This window comes from Rhincodon typus, chromosome 10 (assembly GCF_021869965.1).
Source record: "Rhincodon typus isolate 14 chromosome 10, sRhiTyp1.1, whole genome shotgun sequence".
Classification (NCBI taxonomy): Eukaryota; Metazoa; Chordata; class Chondrichthyes; order Orectolobiformes; family Rhincodontidae; genus Rhincodon; species Rhincodon typus.
In genome coordinates, this window is record NC_063341.1 from 70,715,711 (window position 1) to 70,735,633 (window position 19,923).

The 19,923-nt window shown below is 44.2% G+C and overlaps 1 protein-coding gene across 2 annotated transcripts in view; it reads left to right on the plus strand.

The window, feature by feature from the left end:
• Window positions 1-13,312, plus strand: part of st6galnac5a (ST6 (alpha-N-acetyl-neuraminyl-2,3-beta-galactosyl-1,3)-N-acetylgalactosaminide alpha-2,6-sialyltransferase 5a) — a 62,009-nt gene extending 48,697 nt beyond the window's left edge. For both annotated transcript variants that reach the window (XM_020513289.2, XM_048602078.1), the window contains 2 exons: window positions 1,108-1,215; window positions 12,310-13,312. In XM_020513289.2, coding sequence (XP_020368878.1) covers window positions 1,108-1,215; window positions 12,310-12,544 — 343 coding nt within the window. In that variant the 3' untranslated portion in view covers window positions 12,545-13,312. The remainder of the gene's footprint in view (window positions 1-1,107; window positions 1,216-12,309) is intronic.
• The last annotated feature ends 6,611 nt before the right edge of the window (window positions 13,313-19,923 follow it).

A 19,923-nucleotide genomic window follows, 5' to 3' on the forward strand; every position in this document is an offset into this window, starting at 1 on the left:
CCACAGTCCATAAGACCCTGGCCATGCTGTGCTCACACTCCTCATAAGGCCTCAAACACCCCCCCCCCACAGTCCATAAGACCCTGGCCATGCTGTGCTCACACTCCTCATAAGGCCTCAAACACCCCCACCCCACAATCCATAAGACCCTGGCCATGCTGTGCTGACACTCCTCATAAGGCCTCAAAACCCTCCCCCACAACAGTCCATAAGACTCTGGCCATGCTGTGCTCACGTTCCTCATAAGGCCTCAAACCTCCCGCCCCCCGCTCTAGGTTTGAGCTCACCCCCTGCTGCCACCCTGGCCTGCATGCTCTTGCCATCTTGCAGCTTGTTCCTGCTACTGCCAGTGCCACGGCCTGCCTGCTGCCACTCTTACCACCGACCACGCCAGGCAGCCTGTTCCCGCTCTCACCGCCACTCGGGAGGACTGCCGTCAGCATCAGGAATGTCTCTCGCCGCCATGTTTGTCCCACCTTCCCTGCGCTGGCCCGATCTCCTCAGCGCTACACAAACTCACACCTCACTTAAGGTAATTAGATCAAACTAAGAAACAGAAGTGGCGAAAGAAGGAAAAAAAACACTGAAAGAAAAGAAAGGACGCCTAGACAAGCCCTGAGCAGGAGCCCGCATGCCCCGCTGCAAATCCGCCGCCATCTTGGAGGCTTGGGGTACCCACTGCGTCTGGGTAAATATAGGCCAAACAGCAGGCAGGTCTCCTCTGCTCATATCTGAATAGCATCGTCAGATCTTTTACATCCAACTGACAGCACAGATGGGGCCGTGAGTTTAATGTCTCACCAGAAAGGCAATATTTGTGACAAGACTGCACTCCCTCAGTACTGCGCTGGAGAGTCAGCGGGAACCTGTGTTCCAGTCTTTAGGATTTAAAGTCGCAACCTTGTGATTCAGAGGATGCAGGAGAAATGGGGAGCAGTGCTATCCCCTAAGCCATATCCAATACTATTGGATGTCCAAGACTTCAGTCTAGCAGATTCCCCTACTCTGTACAGCAGCTGCTTTGGCATCCATCATAGCCTCAGCCAGCCTGTTGTCTGCTGCGAAATGTGTGGCGATCCAGAAAAAAACAAGGTGTTTCTTTTCTAGGACAGCCTCCAATTCCTGGTTGAGTACTGGCTGGTTCACCATGATCATCGCCCTTGAAATTTGCGACAGAATTGATGTCTATGGCATGGTCCCACCGAACCACTGCAGGTAGGTGCGAACTGACATTGGTGTCATAGCATGAGGCTTTTATGTTGACTTCCTGTTTCCTGGTAGCCTGTAGTGTTCATTGTTTTAATTGTTCTGCATTCAATAAGGTGAGCGCGGTAACTGAGTTGTACTGGATTGGTGAAGCCTGGGTGTTGACTCAGAGCAAAATGAACAGACACCACAAAAGTGAGTAGAAGCTGAGCTGAAAGCGAGAATGCTGGTAGTTAGTGATTGCAGGGATATTTTAAAACAGTGTAAAAAAAAAGTTGCACCTTTATAAATGAGGTCATCACTGATCTGAGATTTATAAAATATACAACAAACTGGCCAGTACACAGCATAACCTGATCCTGAGCAGAGGTAGGGTCGACAGGAAGGGATTCTGCCCCTGATGGAGGGATCAATGACCCAGGAATAGATTTAAGGTAAGGAGCATCAGGTTTAGAGGGAATGTGAGGAAAACACTCTTTCACCCAGAGGATGTGGGAATGTGGAACTCACTGCCTTTGGGGGTGGTATAGGCAGAAACCCTTGTTATGTTTAAGAAGTAATAGACGGGCATTTGCAATATCAAGGCTTTTGGACCACATGCTGGAAAATGGAATTAGTATAGTTAGGTGGTTGTTTTTGACTAGCACAGACATGATGGGCCAAAGGTCCTTTATCCATGACTGTCTCACTCTGTAACACAGTGTGCAAGCCCTGAAGAGCATTACTATTAAGCAGGATGTTTTAGTTCATCAATCCGAGCAAACTTCACCAAAGTGATTGTACCAAAGTGATTCCAACACTCAAGATGGAGACTGAGACTATTGCGGATGTCAAGCCCCCAGTTGCTGCAGCATAGACTGTCAATCCATAGTACAACCTTCTGATCTACTGGTACTTTCTTTAAAAATTCGAGGGATTTGAGAGCCTTTGACAAGGCCAGCTTTAATGCCTATTCTTAAATGCCCTTGAGAAGGCAATGCTAAAACTCTGATAGCCACAGGGAGTAGGTACGCCCTCTGGGACATTAAGGTGTGGATTCTGCGGGTTTTGGAAAACAATGTGGAAAAATAGAACATCATCCATTTTGGCAGGCAGAACTGATTTGCAAGGTACGTCTTAAAATGGTGAGAGGTTAGAAAGTATTGATGTACAAAGGTATCCTTCTCAATTGGCCACTGAAGGTGAACTTGCAGGTGCAGCAAGCTTTTGGAAAGTTGAACAGAATGTTAGCCTTTATCACGAAAGAATGTGAGTGCAGAAGCAGTGAACTCTTGCTCCAATTATACAGGAATTTGGTTAGACCACACCTAGAGGACTTTGTGCAGTTTTGGTCTCCTTATCTCAGCAAAGATATTATTGCCGTAGAGGAAATGCAACAGGCAGTCACTAGATTTGTTCCCAGGATGCCAGGACTGACGTATGAAGAGAGATCGGGCAAAAATTTCTGTAAAGTTTCAACTATTGAGAGCTGATCTCTTTGAAACCCACAAGATACTTGATAAGCCAGGTAAATGCAAGTAAGATATTTCCCTGGCTGGGGAGTCTACAACAAGGGGGCACAGTTTAAAAATGAGGGGGTGCCTTTTAGGATCACGTTGAGGAGAAATTGTTTTACTCAGAATCTTTGGAATTCTATACCCCAGAGAGCTGGAGAAGCCGAGTATGTTTAAAGTAGAGGTTAATGGAATTCTATTTTGTCAGTGGCATAAAGTGTTATGGGGGATAGTTTGTGTAAAAGGCATTAAAGTGCTCAATCAGCCATCATTGTAATAAATTGTGGATCAGGCTTGATGGGCTGAATGGTCTACTCCTATTCGTAATGTTGCAGTATTCTCACCCAGTGTTAGGAAAGGCATGTTGATATTACTAGGAGGGGAACTTCAAACTGACGGAGTCCTCAAACCCCTGCTGCCTGTGTTGTTGTATATAGAGGACGTTGTGGGTTTAGAAGGCACTGTTGAAGAAGCCTAAGGGAGTTGTTGTAGTTCGCTGTGGATATAGTACACACCATGGCTCATTCAAGGTACTAAACTGAAGGGAAATCGTTTGGGCTTACATTCACCTGTGACTGCGTCCAACAGAATGTGAGCATGAATTGCATTGTTGCAGCTATTTAAAGAACGTCTAAAAGGCTGCAGCTGTCAGAATTTAAGAAACACAACAGCCAATTTGCATACAGCAAGGTCACACAAATGAAAATGGGATCATAGACTCAGACAGCACGGAAGCAGACCCTTCGGTCCGACCAGTCCATATCGCCCATAATGCCAAACTAAACGAGTCCCACCTGCCTGCACTTGGCCCATGTCCCTCCAAACCTTTCTTATTCATGTATTATCCAAATGTCTTTTAAACATTGTAAGTACCTGCATCCAACACTTCCTCAAGAACTTCATTCCACACAAGAAGCACTCCCTTTGTAAAAATTTGCCCCTCATGTCTTTGTTAAACCTCTTTCCTCTCACCTTAAAAATACGGCCTCTAGTCTTGAAATCCCTCAATCTAGGGAAAAGACACCTACCATTAACCCCATCTATATCCCCCATGATTTTATAAACCTCCGTAAGGTCACCTCTCAACCTCTTATGCTCCAGTGAAAAAAGTCCCAGCCTGTCCAGCGTTTCTTTATAATTCAAACCTTCCATACCTGGCAACATCCTGGTAAATCTCTTCTGAACCCTCTCCAGCTTAATAATATCCTTCCTACATCTGGGCAACAAGAACTACACACAGTATTCCAGAAGAGGCCTCACCAACATCCTGTACAACCTCAATATGACATCCCAAATCCTGTACTCAAAGAATTGAGCAATAAAGGCAAGCGTGCTACATACCTTCATAACCACCCTGTCCATATATGGCCCAAACATCAAAGAATTATGTACCTGAATCCCTAGGTCTCTCTGTTCTACAACACTACCCAGGGCCCTACCGTTAACTATGTAAGTCCTGTCCCTGTTTTTTAATACCAAAATGCAATATCTCGCGTTTATCAAGATTAAACTCCATCTCTCATGTTTTAGTAGTGAGGAGTAAATCATCACGGGAGCATTGGGGAAAACGCCTCCACTCCCTTTATCATCGTCATGGGATCTCTTGTATTCTCTTAAGAAAGGAGATAAGATGTGGAAGTGTTGGAAAAGGTACAGAGGAGATTTACCAGGATGTTGCCTGGAATGGAGGGAAAGTCTTACGAGGAAAGTTTGAGAGAGGTAGGGCTTTTCTCTTTAGAACGACGAAGGATGAGAGGTGACTTGATAGAAGTGTACAAAATAATCCGAGGTATAGATACAGTGGACAGGCAGAGACTTTTTCCTCGGGTGGAGGTAGCTATTACAAGGAGGCATAGTTTTAAAGTGAGTGGAGGTAGATATAGGGGAGACATCAGAGGTAGGTTCTTTACTCAGAGAGTGGTCAGGGCGTGGAATGCATTGCCGGAGAGGGTAGTGGAGTCGGCCTCATTAGGGGCATTTAAGCAGCTATTAGATAGGCATATGGATAATAGTATAAGGTAGGGGTGGAGGTTAGATAGACCTTAGGATTAGGGTAAAAGTTCGGCACAACATCGTGGGCCGAAGGGCCTGTACTGTGCTGTACTGTTCTATGTTCTATGTTCTCAGGAGACCAAAACTGCACAAAGCATTCCAGGTGCGGTCTAACTAAACTCACATATAATTGGAGCGAGAGTTCAGTGTCCCGGTACTCATATCGTTTTGTGTTAAAGGCTTAACATCAGAATGGCACCTGGGCCAGTGCCAATCTTCCTCGACACTGCACTAAACTAGCAATTTGGATTATGTGCTCACGTCTCTGAGCCCACAATCCTCAATACTACTGAGCCAGGTCTGTCAAAGATATATACAATACTGAGATTAGAAGGTATAATCAAACTCTTTACACTTAAATGAAGGTTGTTTTCATAAAATAACATCTTCCTGAATGTCCATCATTAACCACAAATAAACTGCAGAATCATTAACAACACAATCTAAAATGAAGTCTGTCTCCAGTACAATTCTGAAATTTTAACATATTTTATTAATGCTTTCCACAGCTTGATTGACAGGCAGGAAGGTGTTACACAGAGAAATTCTGGTTTATGTGGGCTCTAATTGGCAGTTTTCATCCTTAATTGTCAAAAAAATGAGGACAAGTCATAATGCCTTCCTGGTGTGACAGCTTCCGCATTAATCCACTGTTTCAGGTTTTACCCTGTCATCAGGAACCTCGCAAGAATTTTTTTTTGGTAAATCATGGATAAACTCTTTATCAGAAGCAGGGAGTGTTTTGCCGTTGTTTGTACCAAGGGCAGAAGTGTTTCATTGAATAATGGTCATGTTCCTCCCCTGTGCACATCATAAAACAGAGATTTACAGAAATGCACTTATTCATAGGGACATGACACAACTGTTTCTAGATACTTTTCAGAGAAGTCCTTACTCAGCCCTGGAGCAGGCAGGACTTGAACCTGGGCCTCCTGGCTCACAGATAGGAACACTACCACTGTACCACAAGAGCCCTTGGGAGCTGCTGTATTTATTTTTACCCAATCTGTTCAGAGATGTTATTATACACGTCTAAGACTTGAACCTCCTGGCTCAGAGATAGGGACCATACCAGTGCACCACAACAGCCACCAACAATTGATGTTGAAAGTCGAGGTATTTTTCTCCTAAACAACCTGTTCAGAGATGTTATTACACAGCTCTGGAGCAGGCAGGAGTTAAACCCAGCCCTCATGACTCAGAGTACTGACTCTAGTGCTGTACCACAAGTACCCTCTTGCTGCACAGATTATAACTGATGCAGAAGTTATTCTGGGACTTAATTATATCTTTAACCCACGTTCTCTCTCTTGATAATCATTGATTTTTTTTAATCATTCATGGGATGAGGGAGTCACTGGCCAAGTCAGCATTTATTGCCCATCCCTAATTGCCCCAGACAGCAGCCACATTACTGTGGTTCTGGAGTCACATACAGGTCAGACCAGGTAAGGACGGCAGCTTTCCTTCCCTAAGGGATATCAATTAACCAGATGGGTTTCTCTGACAATCAACAACGGATTCATGGTCATCATTAGACTCTTAATTCCAGACTCCTTTTTAATTGGATTCGATTTCCACCATCTGCCATGGCGGGATTCGAACCTGTGCCCCTAGAACATTACTTGGGTCCCAGGATTAATAGTCCAGTGATAATACTACTGGGCTATCACCTCCCCTGATTTCATAAAGACGTACGTCACCGGTGTTAGTCCCTCAGAATCAAGAATGGTATCTGAGAGGGAGGATAACTGATGAGTCCAACTTCAGGCCCATATGTTTTCCTGCAGTGGGGGGCACACTATAAGGAAATGGAATTAGAATTGTTGGGGAGAGAGGTCAAAGAGGAATCTCCAGTTCTGTGTTCAGCAGTATAAGTCAGAGGTGGGAGGGGACAGAGACCACTCCAAATCTGGCTTTCACGTGGGGCCCAGTTGCCCTCTTAATCACAGCTCAGCTCGAAGGTGAGGTCAGTGACACTCTGACTTCCCCAGCTGAATACAGTATTTTCATACATTTCAAATTACAATAATTACATGCAACATTGATTTTTTCTCTTTAGAACGACGAAGGATGAGAGGTGACTTGATAGAGGTGTACAAAATGATCAGAGGTATAGATATAGCAGACAGCCAGAGACTTTTTCCTAGGGTGGAGGTAGCTATTACGAGGGGCATAGTTTTAAAGTGAGTGGAGGTAGATATAAGGGAGACGTCAGAGGTAGGTTCTTTACTCAGAGAGTGGTCAGGGCGTGGAATGCATTGCCGGAGAGGGTAGTGGAGTCGGCCTCATTAGGGGCATTTAAGCGGCTATTAGATAGGCATATGGATGATAGTATAAGGTAGGGGTGGAGGTTAGATAGACCTTAGGATTAGGGTGAAAGTTCGGCGCAACATCGTGGGCCAAAGGGCCTGTACTGTGCTGTACTGTTCTATGTTCTATTGATGCCATTGTTCCACTCCCCTAATGTATACATCCAATCCTGTATAACACCTGATCAATGATGGACCCCACTGTGGACACCCCTAGGTTCCCCATGATCTCATGATATTTACCAGACGTTGTTATCATCAGGCCTTGGGATCTTACAACATACCCCTTTAACTCACATTCCAAAGTTAATTGTTATACTCTTTCTCAGACATTTACCAGACTTGCATATCTCTAAGGACTGTTTGAATTATGTTGTTCATTGTGTTCCTTGCTATCCTTATCAAATTCCGTCACTCATCTTATATTTCCTACTGTCTTAATCACGGTTGATACAAAAAGATACTAATTACTACCAATTGCTATCTAATTCATAATGTCAGTTCTAATATAAAGTGAGTTAGATATAAAGTTATATGGTTACACCTAATGTTAGAATTCTTTAGCCAATAAGTTGTGAGAAGCTTCTGTCCCACCTGACCTCAGAAGGTCTTCTAAACACAATCCCTCTGTCTTGCAACTGCAACAATATCTCCTTCCATTCACATGTTGTCTGTAAGTGTCTTTTAAACAGGAGATTGCATCGAAGATGAAATTTACTGACCCTATTGTAAATATTTCTACACTAACTCTTCTTTTTAATAAGACAACATCTATTTGAATTCCATTAATAAAGCTGAAACTCAATCACTTTCCCTGCTCAGTAGGCTTGCCTGAACTCCAAAGGTTTTACAAAATATAATCTTGTTCTCTGTTTACCTTATCATTTGTCTCTGTTATTGTGGGATCATACTTTTCTTACAATTCTTGCTAAACTACAAACTTCAGGCAGACTGTTCCCAGACATCTCTTATCAGACTGCCTCTTACTGACATCTGTAGCTGCGGCTTTGTACAGAACTCCCTGTATATTCATTTGTAAGATTCTTCATTCTGTCTGGACCCTATTACCTTGGATTTATCTTATTCTCAAAGCTACCATTACCTTAACTTATGATCTCACTTTATTTCTGAACTCAGCAAGCTAATTCTGTTACTGCACCTATAAAGCTTTGCTATATTTATGCCAACTAAAAATCCACAGGCAGGCATCTTGTGCCACTTCTGGCCAATGGGCTGCCCCAACTGAATCCCCTTCTCCTTCCTCTGTCTCCCCTGTGGTACCTTGAGGTTGAGTCACTGAGCCTTGAAATGACCTTGATGGTCCAGGAAGTGACTGAGAGGCAGCAGCACAGAAATGATCTTTTTCTGTCGATATCTTTTCCATAAGCGGGAGTGTACTATCTCAGGAATTGTTTTATAAGGCAATCCCTATATCCAAGAATCTGTTTTGTGGGGTGATCCCTGTATCCAGGAATCTATTCTATGAGATGATCCCTAAATCCAGGAATCTCCTCTGTGAGGTGGCCCAGTCAAGCCAATACAATAAACCTGCCATCCCAGGAATCAGTCTGATGAACGTTCCCCGCGCTCCCTCTATGGCAGTTATATCTTAAACCTGCCATCCCAGGAATCAGTCTGATGAACGTTCCCCGCACTCCCTCTATGGCAGTTATCTCTTTCCTTCTTTAAGAATGGACTCTTCCTGAGTTTTCCCAGCAGTTTTTTTTTCTTGTTTTCATTCCAGCCTCCTTAGTTTTGTTTTTATTGCAAGGGGATTGGTGAATAAGAACAAGGAAGACTTAGCATGCTTGCCTTCATTGCTCAGACCTTTGAGTGTAGGAGTTGGGACATCACGTTGAGGTTGTACAGAATGTTGGTGAGGCCTCTTCTGGTGTAATATGTGCAGTCCTGGCCATCCTGCTACAGGAAGGATGTTATTAAACTGGAAAGGGTTCAGAAAAGAATTACCAGGATGTTACCAGGAATGGAGGGTTTGAGTTATAGAAATAGACTGGAAAGACTGGGACTTTTTCCACTGCAGTGTACGAGGTTAAGGAGTGACCTTATTGAGGTTTATGAAATCATGAGGAGCGTGGATAGAGTGAATGACAAGGGTCTTATCCGTAAGCTGGGGGAGTTAGGGAGCATATTTTTAAGGTGAGAGGAGAAATTTTTAGAAAGGACATAAGGGAAAACTTTTTTTTACACAGAGTGGTTCGTGTGTAGGATGAACTGCCGGAGGAAGTGGTGGATGCAGGTACAGTCACATTTGGATAAGTTCATAAATAGGAAAGGTATGGAAGGATATGGGCCAAATGCAGGCAGGTGGGTCTAGTTTAGCTTGGAAACAAGGTTGGAATGGACAGGTTGGACTGAATGTGCTGTGTGACTGTATGACTTGATGACTTGCTTGTACAGAGCTTTAGTGAGAACGCAGCAGTCGTACTGTACATGGTTCTGGTCAGGAAGAAGGGGACCCAGGAGCTGTACTGCACTGGAATTTCTGAAAGATTAACACACAAAATATGAGAGGACTTTGTATTTGGAAATCATGTGGTTCAAGCTGCTGGATTAACTTAACATTCCAATTCTGGCATCACAGTTCTGAAAAAAAAAGAAGGCTTTAGAAAGGGTTGCAGAAAAGATTAGCGAGAATGGTTCTAGGGATTTCAAGTATATGAATAAGTTGGAGAAGCTGGGACTGCTCTCCATAAAATAGTGGTGATTTGATGGAGGTATTCAAAATTGTGAGAGAGTTAGACTGTCTCCATTGGCAAAAGAGCTTACACATTTACAGTGATTAATTTGATTGATTTGATTTCATTTCATTGATTTATTGTCATGTCTACCTCAGTATTGTGAAAAGTTTTGTTTGCGAGCAGTACAGGCAGATCATAGTAAGCAAGGCCATACAGAGTATAGGGTACTTGGACAGAGTAAGGTATACAGGTTACACCACATAGAAGGTGTGCGAAGCAAGATCACCATTAACAAAATCAAGTGACCCTTCCTCAGAACCCCTTCTGAGGAAGGGTCACCGGACCCGAAATGTTAACTCTGATTTCTCTTCACAGATGCTGCCAGACCTGCTGAGCTTTTCCAGCAACTTCTGTTTTTGTTTCTGATTTCCAGCATCCACAGTTCTTTTGGTTGTTATTGACAAGATCAACATTATCTGAAGTTAGAGAGGGCCATTCATCAGTCTGATAACAGCAGGGAAGAAGCTGTTCTTGAACCTGTTGGTGCATATGTTCAAGCTTCTGTATCTTCTGCCTGATGGAAGAGGTTGTAGGAGATCATTACTGGGGTGCGATGGGTCATTGATGATGTTGGCCGCCTTTCCGCGGCAGCGAGCTGTGTAAATACAGTCCATGGATGGAAGGTTGGCTTCCGTGATGGTCTGGGCTGTGCACACCACCTTCTAGTTCCTTAAGGTCCTTGGCAGAGCAGTTGCTGTACTAGGCCATTATGCACAGGACAGTATGCTTGGCAAAAGAAGCAACAGCAAGATGAAGAAAATCTGTTTAATCCACTGAGTGATTAGGATTGAAGTGCTGGGAAGTCTGATGGAGATAATTCCAATCCTGGCTTTCAATTGGATAAACACCTGGAGGAAAATAAATTGCAGGATTACAGGGAGAACTGGGGAGTGAGACTAGTTGTGTTGCTCGTATAGAGAGCTAGCACAGTCAATGATGGACTGAATACCTCCTTTTGCGCTGTAGCCCTTCTGTAAATTGTGACGTAGAACAGGAGACATTAGAGATTCATTATGCAGGATAGAGAAACTACATCCCAGAATCTACAGAATCTGAAGGGGTCTTTTATCTGTTTGCAAGATACATACATTGGCAGCAGTGTTGCCCTTGTGTCGTTGACCTAGATACAACTGAGAGGTTTTGTTAGATTTCTGAATCAACCCCATTGGCATGGGACTGAAGATGCATGAACAAATAGCTCAGAACAGTAGTGGAGGTGGACTGTTGAATGGTTTTGTTAAGTAGATTAGTGAACCTGAAGTCTGGGCTAACAACCTGCAGCTTTGAATTCAAATCCCACATTTGCAATTTGGGGATTTAAATTTATTTTTGAGGCGATAAATCTGTAAATTTGAAACTCGACGATGGTAACTGATTTGACACCAATGTCGCTCAGGATTTACATCTTATAAATAAAAAGATTGGAGTTTTCTGAAAACGCAGACGTTTTACCAAAGCTTTATGTCTTGCACTGATTAGGACAAACACAAGAATGCCAAATAAAAACCGAAAATGCTGGATAAAATCAGCAGGTTTGGCAACATCTGTGGAGAGTTAACACTTTAAGTCCAGTTTGACTGTTCTTCGGTTAACTTCCAATGATCATAACAATGGAACTAGAGATGCCTGAAATTTGTAGTTAATTCAAAAACATTGGGAGCGAAAACAGAAATTGCTGTAGAAACTCAGCAGGTCTGGCAGCGTCTGTGAAGAGAAATCAGAGTTAACGTTTCAGGTCGAGTGACCCTTCCTCAGAGCTCCTCAGTTCTGAAGAACAGTCACTGGACCTGAAACATTAACTGTGATTTCTCTCCACAGATGCTAACAGACCTGCTGAGCTTTTCCAGCAATTTCTGTTTTTGTTTCTGATTTACAGCATCTGCAGTTCTTTCAGTTTTTATTTTGTCAAAAACATTGGGATAGGCTGAAACGTATTTGTTTTATTTGCAGAGAACAGGTCCCTGTGGATGAATGTCCATCATGTTTAGTTTAGTTTGGGAAACTTGGTCAGCATGGACAAGTTGGACCGAAGGATCTGTTTCCATGCTGTGTGACTCACTACCTGTAAGGGTGATGAAGGCAGAAGCCCTCATACTATTTACAAAGTGTATAGATGTTCACTTGCGATGCCAAGGCACACAGGGCTGTGGGTCAAGTGCTGAGAAATAGGATTAGGATAGTTTGGTGGTTGTTGTGGACTGACACAGGTTTGATGGGCTGAAGGGCCTTATTCTGTATAGATCTCTATGACTATGGGGCAACCAGTGGACGGTGGCCTTTGGAGGGAAGACTCACTGAATTCTCCAGCTCTAAAATGGATTAACAACAGACAACAAAGACAGTTGGATGAAGGAAGGAGATATTTTTTGCAGGCTCAGGATAAGCCCAAACTCTTTGTAACCATTGAAATATTTCTGCAAGCTAATCACTGCCATCGTGAGGGAGAATATGTGAACCTGCACAGTAACATGGTATTCTCTTACTCAGGGACCCCCCTCACCGCTCCGTGCCGTATCATTACTACGAGTCTTCAGGAATCGATGAGTGCACGATGTACATCTCGCACGAGCTGGGCCGCAAGGGGAGCCATCACCGGTTCATCACGGAAAAGCACGCGTTCGCCAGGTGGGCGAGGAAGTACAACATCCACTTCCACCAACCGGAATGGGAGCTCGAATCCTTGGCTTCCAATCACACAGAGCGTGAGGCAGGGAGGAGGTGAGGCAGGGCCGAAGACGAGGAGACCCAAACATGGGGCACACCTGACCAATCAGCAGGAGCTGCCAGACCCAAACGACAGTTTCCTCTTCCTCTTTCAAATTGGCTTCCCACCAAAGGAAAAAAGACCACAATAATCTAGCGGCTTGTGCGACCAGTGTAAGGCTGTGGAAGGACAGTTGCAACGTTAGGAGATGATCTTTCTGACGAAGGGTCATCGGACCCGAAACATTAACTCTGTTTTTTTCCTTCACAGATGCTGCCAGACCCGCTGAGCTTTTCCAGCAACTTTGTTTTTGTTAGGAGATGACATGATGGCCGCTCCTGCAGATCTCTCAATTCTGAAAGCTCATGAGGCCCAATGTAGGAGCAAAATAATCCTTTTTTTTTAATATAAGGAGCCCAGAAGCAACTTTGTTTGATTTATCGACTTTGGTTTAATTAATGCGGCAGCCTCTGCGACCCTCACAATGTTTTGTCTTTATATACTTCTGATGGTTTCTTTCCAATCACTGACCTGTAATGTTATTTGTATCAATAGGAATTTATTACCTCATTGGGCTCCAACGTGTCACTTTTGAACTTTTGCTGACATTTTAACCAAATACCACAGGCAGCTCAGAATTGTAGCCTCTAATTAATCTTCCTGAGTGCCAAGGACTCCTTGCATTGTGAGAAATTACTGGGTGGAAGAATAGAAGTGTGTGGGGAAAGACTCAGATCCGACTTCTACTGTTTTGATGATTAAAGGAAAATCAATCAGCGTTTCAAACCTCTGTGTCGAGTGATCTGTATGTAACTGCATCTGTTCAACCTGGTTCTGTAATCCTTCATAGTGGTACCTAACAAACATCCATCTGTGTTGAAATTTTGCATCCCTACCGTCCACCTTCAATTTCTCTTTGAGGGAGAGAAGTCTAGGCTTTGCAGTACCTTTCATGGAATAGCAGGGTGGCTCAGTGGTTAGCACTGCTGCCTCACAGCGCCAAGGAGCTGGGTTTGATTCCAGCCTTGGGTAACTGTGTGGAATTTACACATTCTCCCTGTCTCTGTGTGGGTTTCCTGTGGGTGTTCCAGTTTCCTCCCACAGTATAAAAATGTCCAGGTTAGGGTGGATTGGCCATGGGAAATTGCCCCTAGTGTCCAGGGATGTGCAGGCCAGGTGAGTTAGCCATGGGAAATGCAGGTTACAGGGATAGAATAAGGGGTGGTCCTGAGTGGGATGCTTTTCAGAGGGTCACTGTGAACTTGATGGGCTGAATGGCCTGCTTCTGTATTGTAGGGATTCTATGTAAAATTTTGAAAACAGCCATCTCTAATTTTATGCTCCCTTGTGTCCAACAGAGGAAATCATTTGTCTCTATCTACACTGTTCAAATCCTTTAATTATGTTAAAATCCTCAAATAGATTGCTCCTTAAGCTGCTACACTCACGCAAAAAGAAGCACAGCATATCCAAACACTCATAATTTAACATTAAGCCATGATGTTATTCTGGCAAATCTGTACTGTATCCACGCCAAGGCCAGTGTGTCTTTGACAAAAATGAATGCGTATTTCAGACCAGACCCCTAAACACTGCAGCATAATTTCTACCACACAGTTTTTCAGATAAAGGCTAATGTACCATTAAACAGTAAACGCTAGTTACTTGTAAATTTCTCTCCTGCATGGTACGGGTCCTCAAGTAAAGCGGTGCACAAACCAGCGAAAGTAGAGTCAAAATAGCAGTAACAGAAGTTGGTGGTGGCTAGGATACCGCATGCAGAGCCCAGAGGGAGCCCTGGAACGGTTGCAAAGTTGACACAATATCTACAGAGGGAGACCGTGGAATATATGGGCCCTGGGGCTGATGTGCAAACGAAGCAAAGGTGAGATGAGGAGAAATGACTCCTGTCTAAGACTGGTAAATGTGTGGAATTCACTAGCCCAGGATACAGCAGATGCCGGGCCATTGAGTAAATTGAAGGAGATAGATTGATTTTTAATGAGTAGTGGATTGAATTGTTACGGGGAGCGGGCAGGAAAGTGGAGTTGAGGCCAAGATGATATCAGCCATGATCAAATCCAATGGTGGAGCTGATCCGAGGGGCTGAATTGCCTCCTGCTGCTCTCACTTCTTATGCTCCTATGGTAGGGCCTGGAAAGCACTGCCTGGAAATGTAGTGGGGGCCGGTGCAATTGAGGCATTCAAGGGGGGCATTGGACAGTCATTTGGATAGAAATGGAGAGCTGAGATATGGAGAAAAGGCAGGAGACTGGCACTAGGAAATAGAGCCAGTGCAGGCATGATGGGCTGAATGGCCTCCTGCACCGTAACAATCTTGTGGTAGCTGGGGATATGATGCAGCATCAAAAGGGAAAGGTCTGGAGAGTGGCCCAAAGGTGGAGATGGGCTGGAAGAATTTCTAAAGGTTGGTGAGCAAGAGAGATAGTGTCTATAAGCTGTCCTGAACTTGGAGGAAGGAGAGGTGTTAGGGATGGAATCCATCCAATTGCTCCCACTTTGCCGCATCTCGGGATATACTGCGGTGCAGTGTAAGGTCTAAGAGGGCAGCTAGTGAAAGTGGAATCTGCATTGCAGAAAGGGTGGGGTGACTTCACCCAGAGCGGAGTACAACAAAATATAAACACAAAAAAAATCCCACAAATAAGCTGTGTTTTCATTCTGAATTGTCTTCTGATATTAAAATTGTAATAAAAAACAAATGGTGCTCCTGGTTTGTTTGACAGATCACAACCGCTTGCTGCCATTTATATTCCGCAATTAATGGTCTTCTGCAGCATGAAATCACAGATCCGTCCATGTGTAAGAACATAGATCATCACAAGGCACTAATTGTTGCAATAATGTGGCTTATGTCATCCCATTGACTTTCAGGGCCCTACTTTAGTGCACAGTCTGCCAGTTCTCCTGAACACCAACACCGCCTCATCAATAAAATATCCTCTGTATCAGCTGGAGAGAGACACTCCGATAAATCTGCAGCACCTTCCATTATCAATAGCTGTGCAGTCATAATGTGCAGCCCAAGTGATGAACCGTGTATGTGCGAGCTCTTCACTTGTAGGGAGCACTGAAAACAAGGTGCCATCAAGATAAGATAGCTACCACTGTGTCCACTCAGGGATTCAGGAGAAATAAATTTCAGCAAACAGAGAAGAAAATAGTGTTGGTAGTATCAAGTGCATGAGAAAAAAAAGCACCATTAAGTGCTTTCTTCATTATAGAATCCCTACAGTGTGGAAACAGGCCATTCAGTCCACACCAACCATCTGGGCAGCATTCCACCCACACCCATCTCCATACCCTCTATTTCCCATGGCCAACTCACCTGCTCTGCACACTATGGGGCAACTTAGCATGGCCAATACACCCTAACCTGCACATCTTTGGGAGGAAACCCATGCAGACATGGGGAGAATGTGCAAACTCCACACAGACAGATGCCTGAGGGTGGAATTGAACCTGAGCCCCTGGTGCTGTAAGGCAGCAGTGCTAACCACTGAGCCACTGTGCTGCCCCATTAGCATCTCCCAAACTTACAATTTTAAGAGCATAAGATAGAGCAGCAGTATTAGGCCATTCAGTCCATCAAGTCTGCACCACAATTTCATCGTGGCTATGTTTCTCAACCTCATTCTCCAGTCTTCTCCCTGTAACTTTCGATCCCCTTACCTAAAAAGAACCCATGTTTCTTAGAGTTATAGAGATATACAGCACAGGAACAGACCCTTCAATTCATCCAAGCCAACCAGATAACCTAAGTTAATCTAGTTCCCATTAGCCAGCATTTGGCCCATATCCTTCTAAACCCTTCCTATTCATATACCCATCCAGATACCTTTTAAATGTTGTAATTGTACTAGCCTCCACCACTTCTTCTGGCAGCTCATTCCATACACGCCCCACCGTCTGCGTGAAACTGTTGCCCCTCTGGTCCCTTTTAAATGTTTCCTCGCTCACCTTAAACCTGTGCCCTCTAGTTTTGGACTCTCCTACCCTGAAGAAACAACCTCAGTTATTCACCCTATCTGTGCCTGTCATGATTTTATAAACCTCTATAAGGTCCCCCCCTCAATCTCTGACAGCCCAGGGAAAATAGCCCCAGCCCATTCAGCCTCTGCCTATAGCTCAAACCCTCCAACCCTGGCAACACCCTTGTAAATCTTTCTGAACCCTTTCAAGTTTCACAACATCTTTCTTGTAGCAGGGAGTCCAGAATTGAATGCAATACTCCAAAAGTGGCCTAAATAATGTCCTGTACAGCCGCAATATGACCTCCCAACTTCTATACTCAATGGCCTGTCTTCGTACACTCAATGACTTGTCCTCCACAGTCCTCTGTGACAATGATCTTTGACACCTCTACTATCTAGAAGGGCAGATGTATGGGGAAATGATGACCTGTAAGTTCCCCTCCAAGTCTCACACACCATCCTGATTTGGAAGTCCCTCTGTAGAGAGAGGAGCAGTTTGAGAGACTGAAAACAGCACAAGAGGGGAGTCCGCACTGGAAACAGCTCGTTGCGGCTGGCCCTTCAGCACACATGAAGAAGCTGTTTGGTGCGTACTGGTAAGTTTTTCAACATTTGTAATAAATCATTTTTAAAGTTAGGGGATGGCAGGTCCATTCAGTAAAGTAGAGTGCAGATTGGAATGTGTGACATCATGGACACAGTGTGTCCCAGATGAACACGTCTTCGAGATTTGTCACCAACTGCACAGACTTGAACTTCATGTAACGGAACTTGAATCACTGTTGTGCATCTGCAGGGCAAGGGGACTATGTACGCAGCATGTTTAGAGAGGTGGTCACACAGTAAGTTAGCAGTGTACACACAACCAGGGAATGGAAACCAGGCAGGGGGCTGCTCTGAGTCTATCTTGCTGTATATACAGTGAGGGCAATGATTCCTCAGCAAGAGTACAGCCAGAGAGAAGCACCATGGACAGCTCAGTTGCACAGTAGGAGCGGGATGAGAAGAATAGAAAAGTATCTATGCCTGGCCTGTAACGGCCAACCTAACCTCCCGGTCACCACCCATTTCAACTCACGCTCTCACCCCCACTCCCCCTCCGACATGTCCATCCTCAGCCTCCTCCAGCGTTGCAGTGACTCGCAACACAAATTTGAAGAACAACACCATATCCTCCAAATAAAAACCAAAAGAACTGCAGATGCTGCAAATCGGGAACAAAAACAAAGTTGCTGGAAAAGCTCAGACCTGCTGAGCTTTTCCAGCAACTTTGTTTTTGTAAACACCATATCTTCCACCTGCACACCCTACAGCCTGGAGGACTCAACACTGAGTTCTCCAATTTCAAATAACCTTCCCACCCATCCCCTGGTTCCCTTTCCAGCCCCACCTCCTCCATTCCATTCCACCCACTGACCCTCCCCTTCCAGTTACCAACCGGATTCATCCCTCCCGTCGATCAACCAGGTCGTACCTACTACCAGTGTCCATTACCGGTACCACCATTCTGCTAACCCCCTCCCCCTGCCTTTATCTGCCGCTTCCCCTACCCCCAAATCCAGTCGTGAAGAAGGGTAATATCCAAAACGTTGGCTGCTCCTTTCCTCCAGATGCTGCCAAGCTTGTGTCCTTCCAGTCTCCTGTCTGTCTACCGAGAAAAGCAATGATGTTGGAGGATTTCATAATCGGGGACTGGACTGGCAGGATGTGTAGAGCAGCTGCAGGACATTCTTCGGGGGAGTGCACTCAGCTAGAGATCATGGTCCAGATTGGTCGAAATAACATAAACAGGAATGGAGATGGATTTCAGGAAACAGATTTGAAGGAGACTGAAAGACAGGACCCAATAATTCAACATTACTCCCAACCCCCTCATACTAATGAGCATTGAAACAGGAGAACGGAGCGATTGAACACGTGCCAGAAAGCTGGCATCTGAGGGAGGGCATCAGATTTCTGTGGCATCAGGACCAATTCTGGGGAAGGTGGGATCTGTACAAGAAGCAAATTCAGAGCAAGGGAAGGGGAAGCTGAAACTTATTAAGTGACTGAGAGACAGAGAAAGCAGGGTCAACAATGTACAGCACAGCAAGTTGGCAGTAAACAGAAGGAGTATAGCAAATAAAACTGATGAGCTAAGAGCACAGACAGACACGTGGCAAAATGAAATAAACACTATGCCAGGCCTTTCATTGTAAAGCCCACTGAAAGCACAGGTTTCATTGTGATACACTATGCAGCCATAACCTTGTCAGGCACATACACACATCTTAGTCATTCATATTATAGAAGCAGCTCCACTTTGAAAATGGCCCTTTGCAATATTTGGACAGCAACATCCAACAGACTTGAATCTCACACGGTGCTATTTTCCAAATGAGAATATAGCAAAGCCTCAGTGACATACAATTGGGGCACAACCCCTGGTTTCATTTCAAGTTTAAAAATGGCGAAAGCATTCAGTAAATCAGCACTTACCCAATTCACCTGCATTAATATGCTATTTCTATCCAGACAAGTGAGCTTTCTTAACAGAAAATTGTCAGTTTGCATTGACTGACAAACATTTTCTCATTTAAATTAAAACTAACCACTCCAACATGCCCAGCATCGAGCATATAAAATAGGAGTACGTACTACAGATTTTGAAATTCTGAAATATTAATAGAAAATGCTGGAAACACTCAGCAAAGCAGAGAGAATTAGTAAAGAGAATGTGTGTTTGATCAGCAGTAGTCCTTACAGATGTTGCTGGAAAAACTCAGCAGGTCTGGCAGCATCTGTGAAGAAAAAAATCAGAGCTAACGTTTCGGGTCCGGTGACCCTTCCTCAGAACTGAATTCCAAGGTCCCTCAGTTCTGAAGAAGGGTCACCGGACCCAAAACGTTAACTGATTTTTTCTTCACAGATGCTGCCAGACTTGCTGAGCTTTCCTAGCAACTTTTGTTTTTGTTCCTGATTCACAGCATCTGCAGTTCTTTTGGTTTTTCTTACAGAGAGTAACTGATTCCTGTCGCTGTCTGCATAGATGTCACCCAATGCACTGAGCATTTCCAGCACATCCCATTGCCGATGGAAACAAAAGTAGAGCCCTTTGCAGGCCCTCCAAAATGCAATCAGACCTCTGTCAAGTTCCTGTTCAGCAAGAAACCCAGCAGCAGTTACACAAGATCTGGGTTGGCACAACAGTAAATACAAACTTCAAAAAATGCGAATGAAGAAAACATAAATAACTTGCTGACCAAAAAAAATCCATATGAAAGCTATAAATCAATAAGTTGAAAATGAATAATGAATTTAAAGGTATCAAGCAGCTGAGCTAACTAATAAAAGCTTTTTTGCCTTTTCTTAAATTCATTTGTGGGATGTGGGTGTCGCTGGCTGGTCCAGCATTTATCTCCC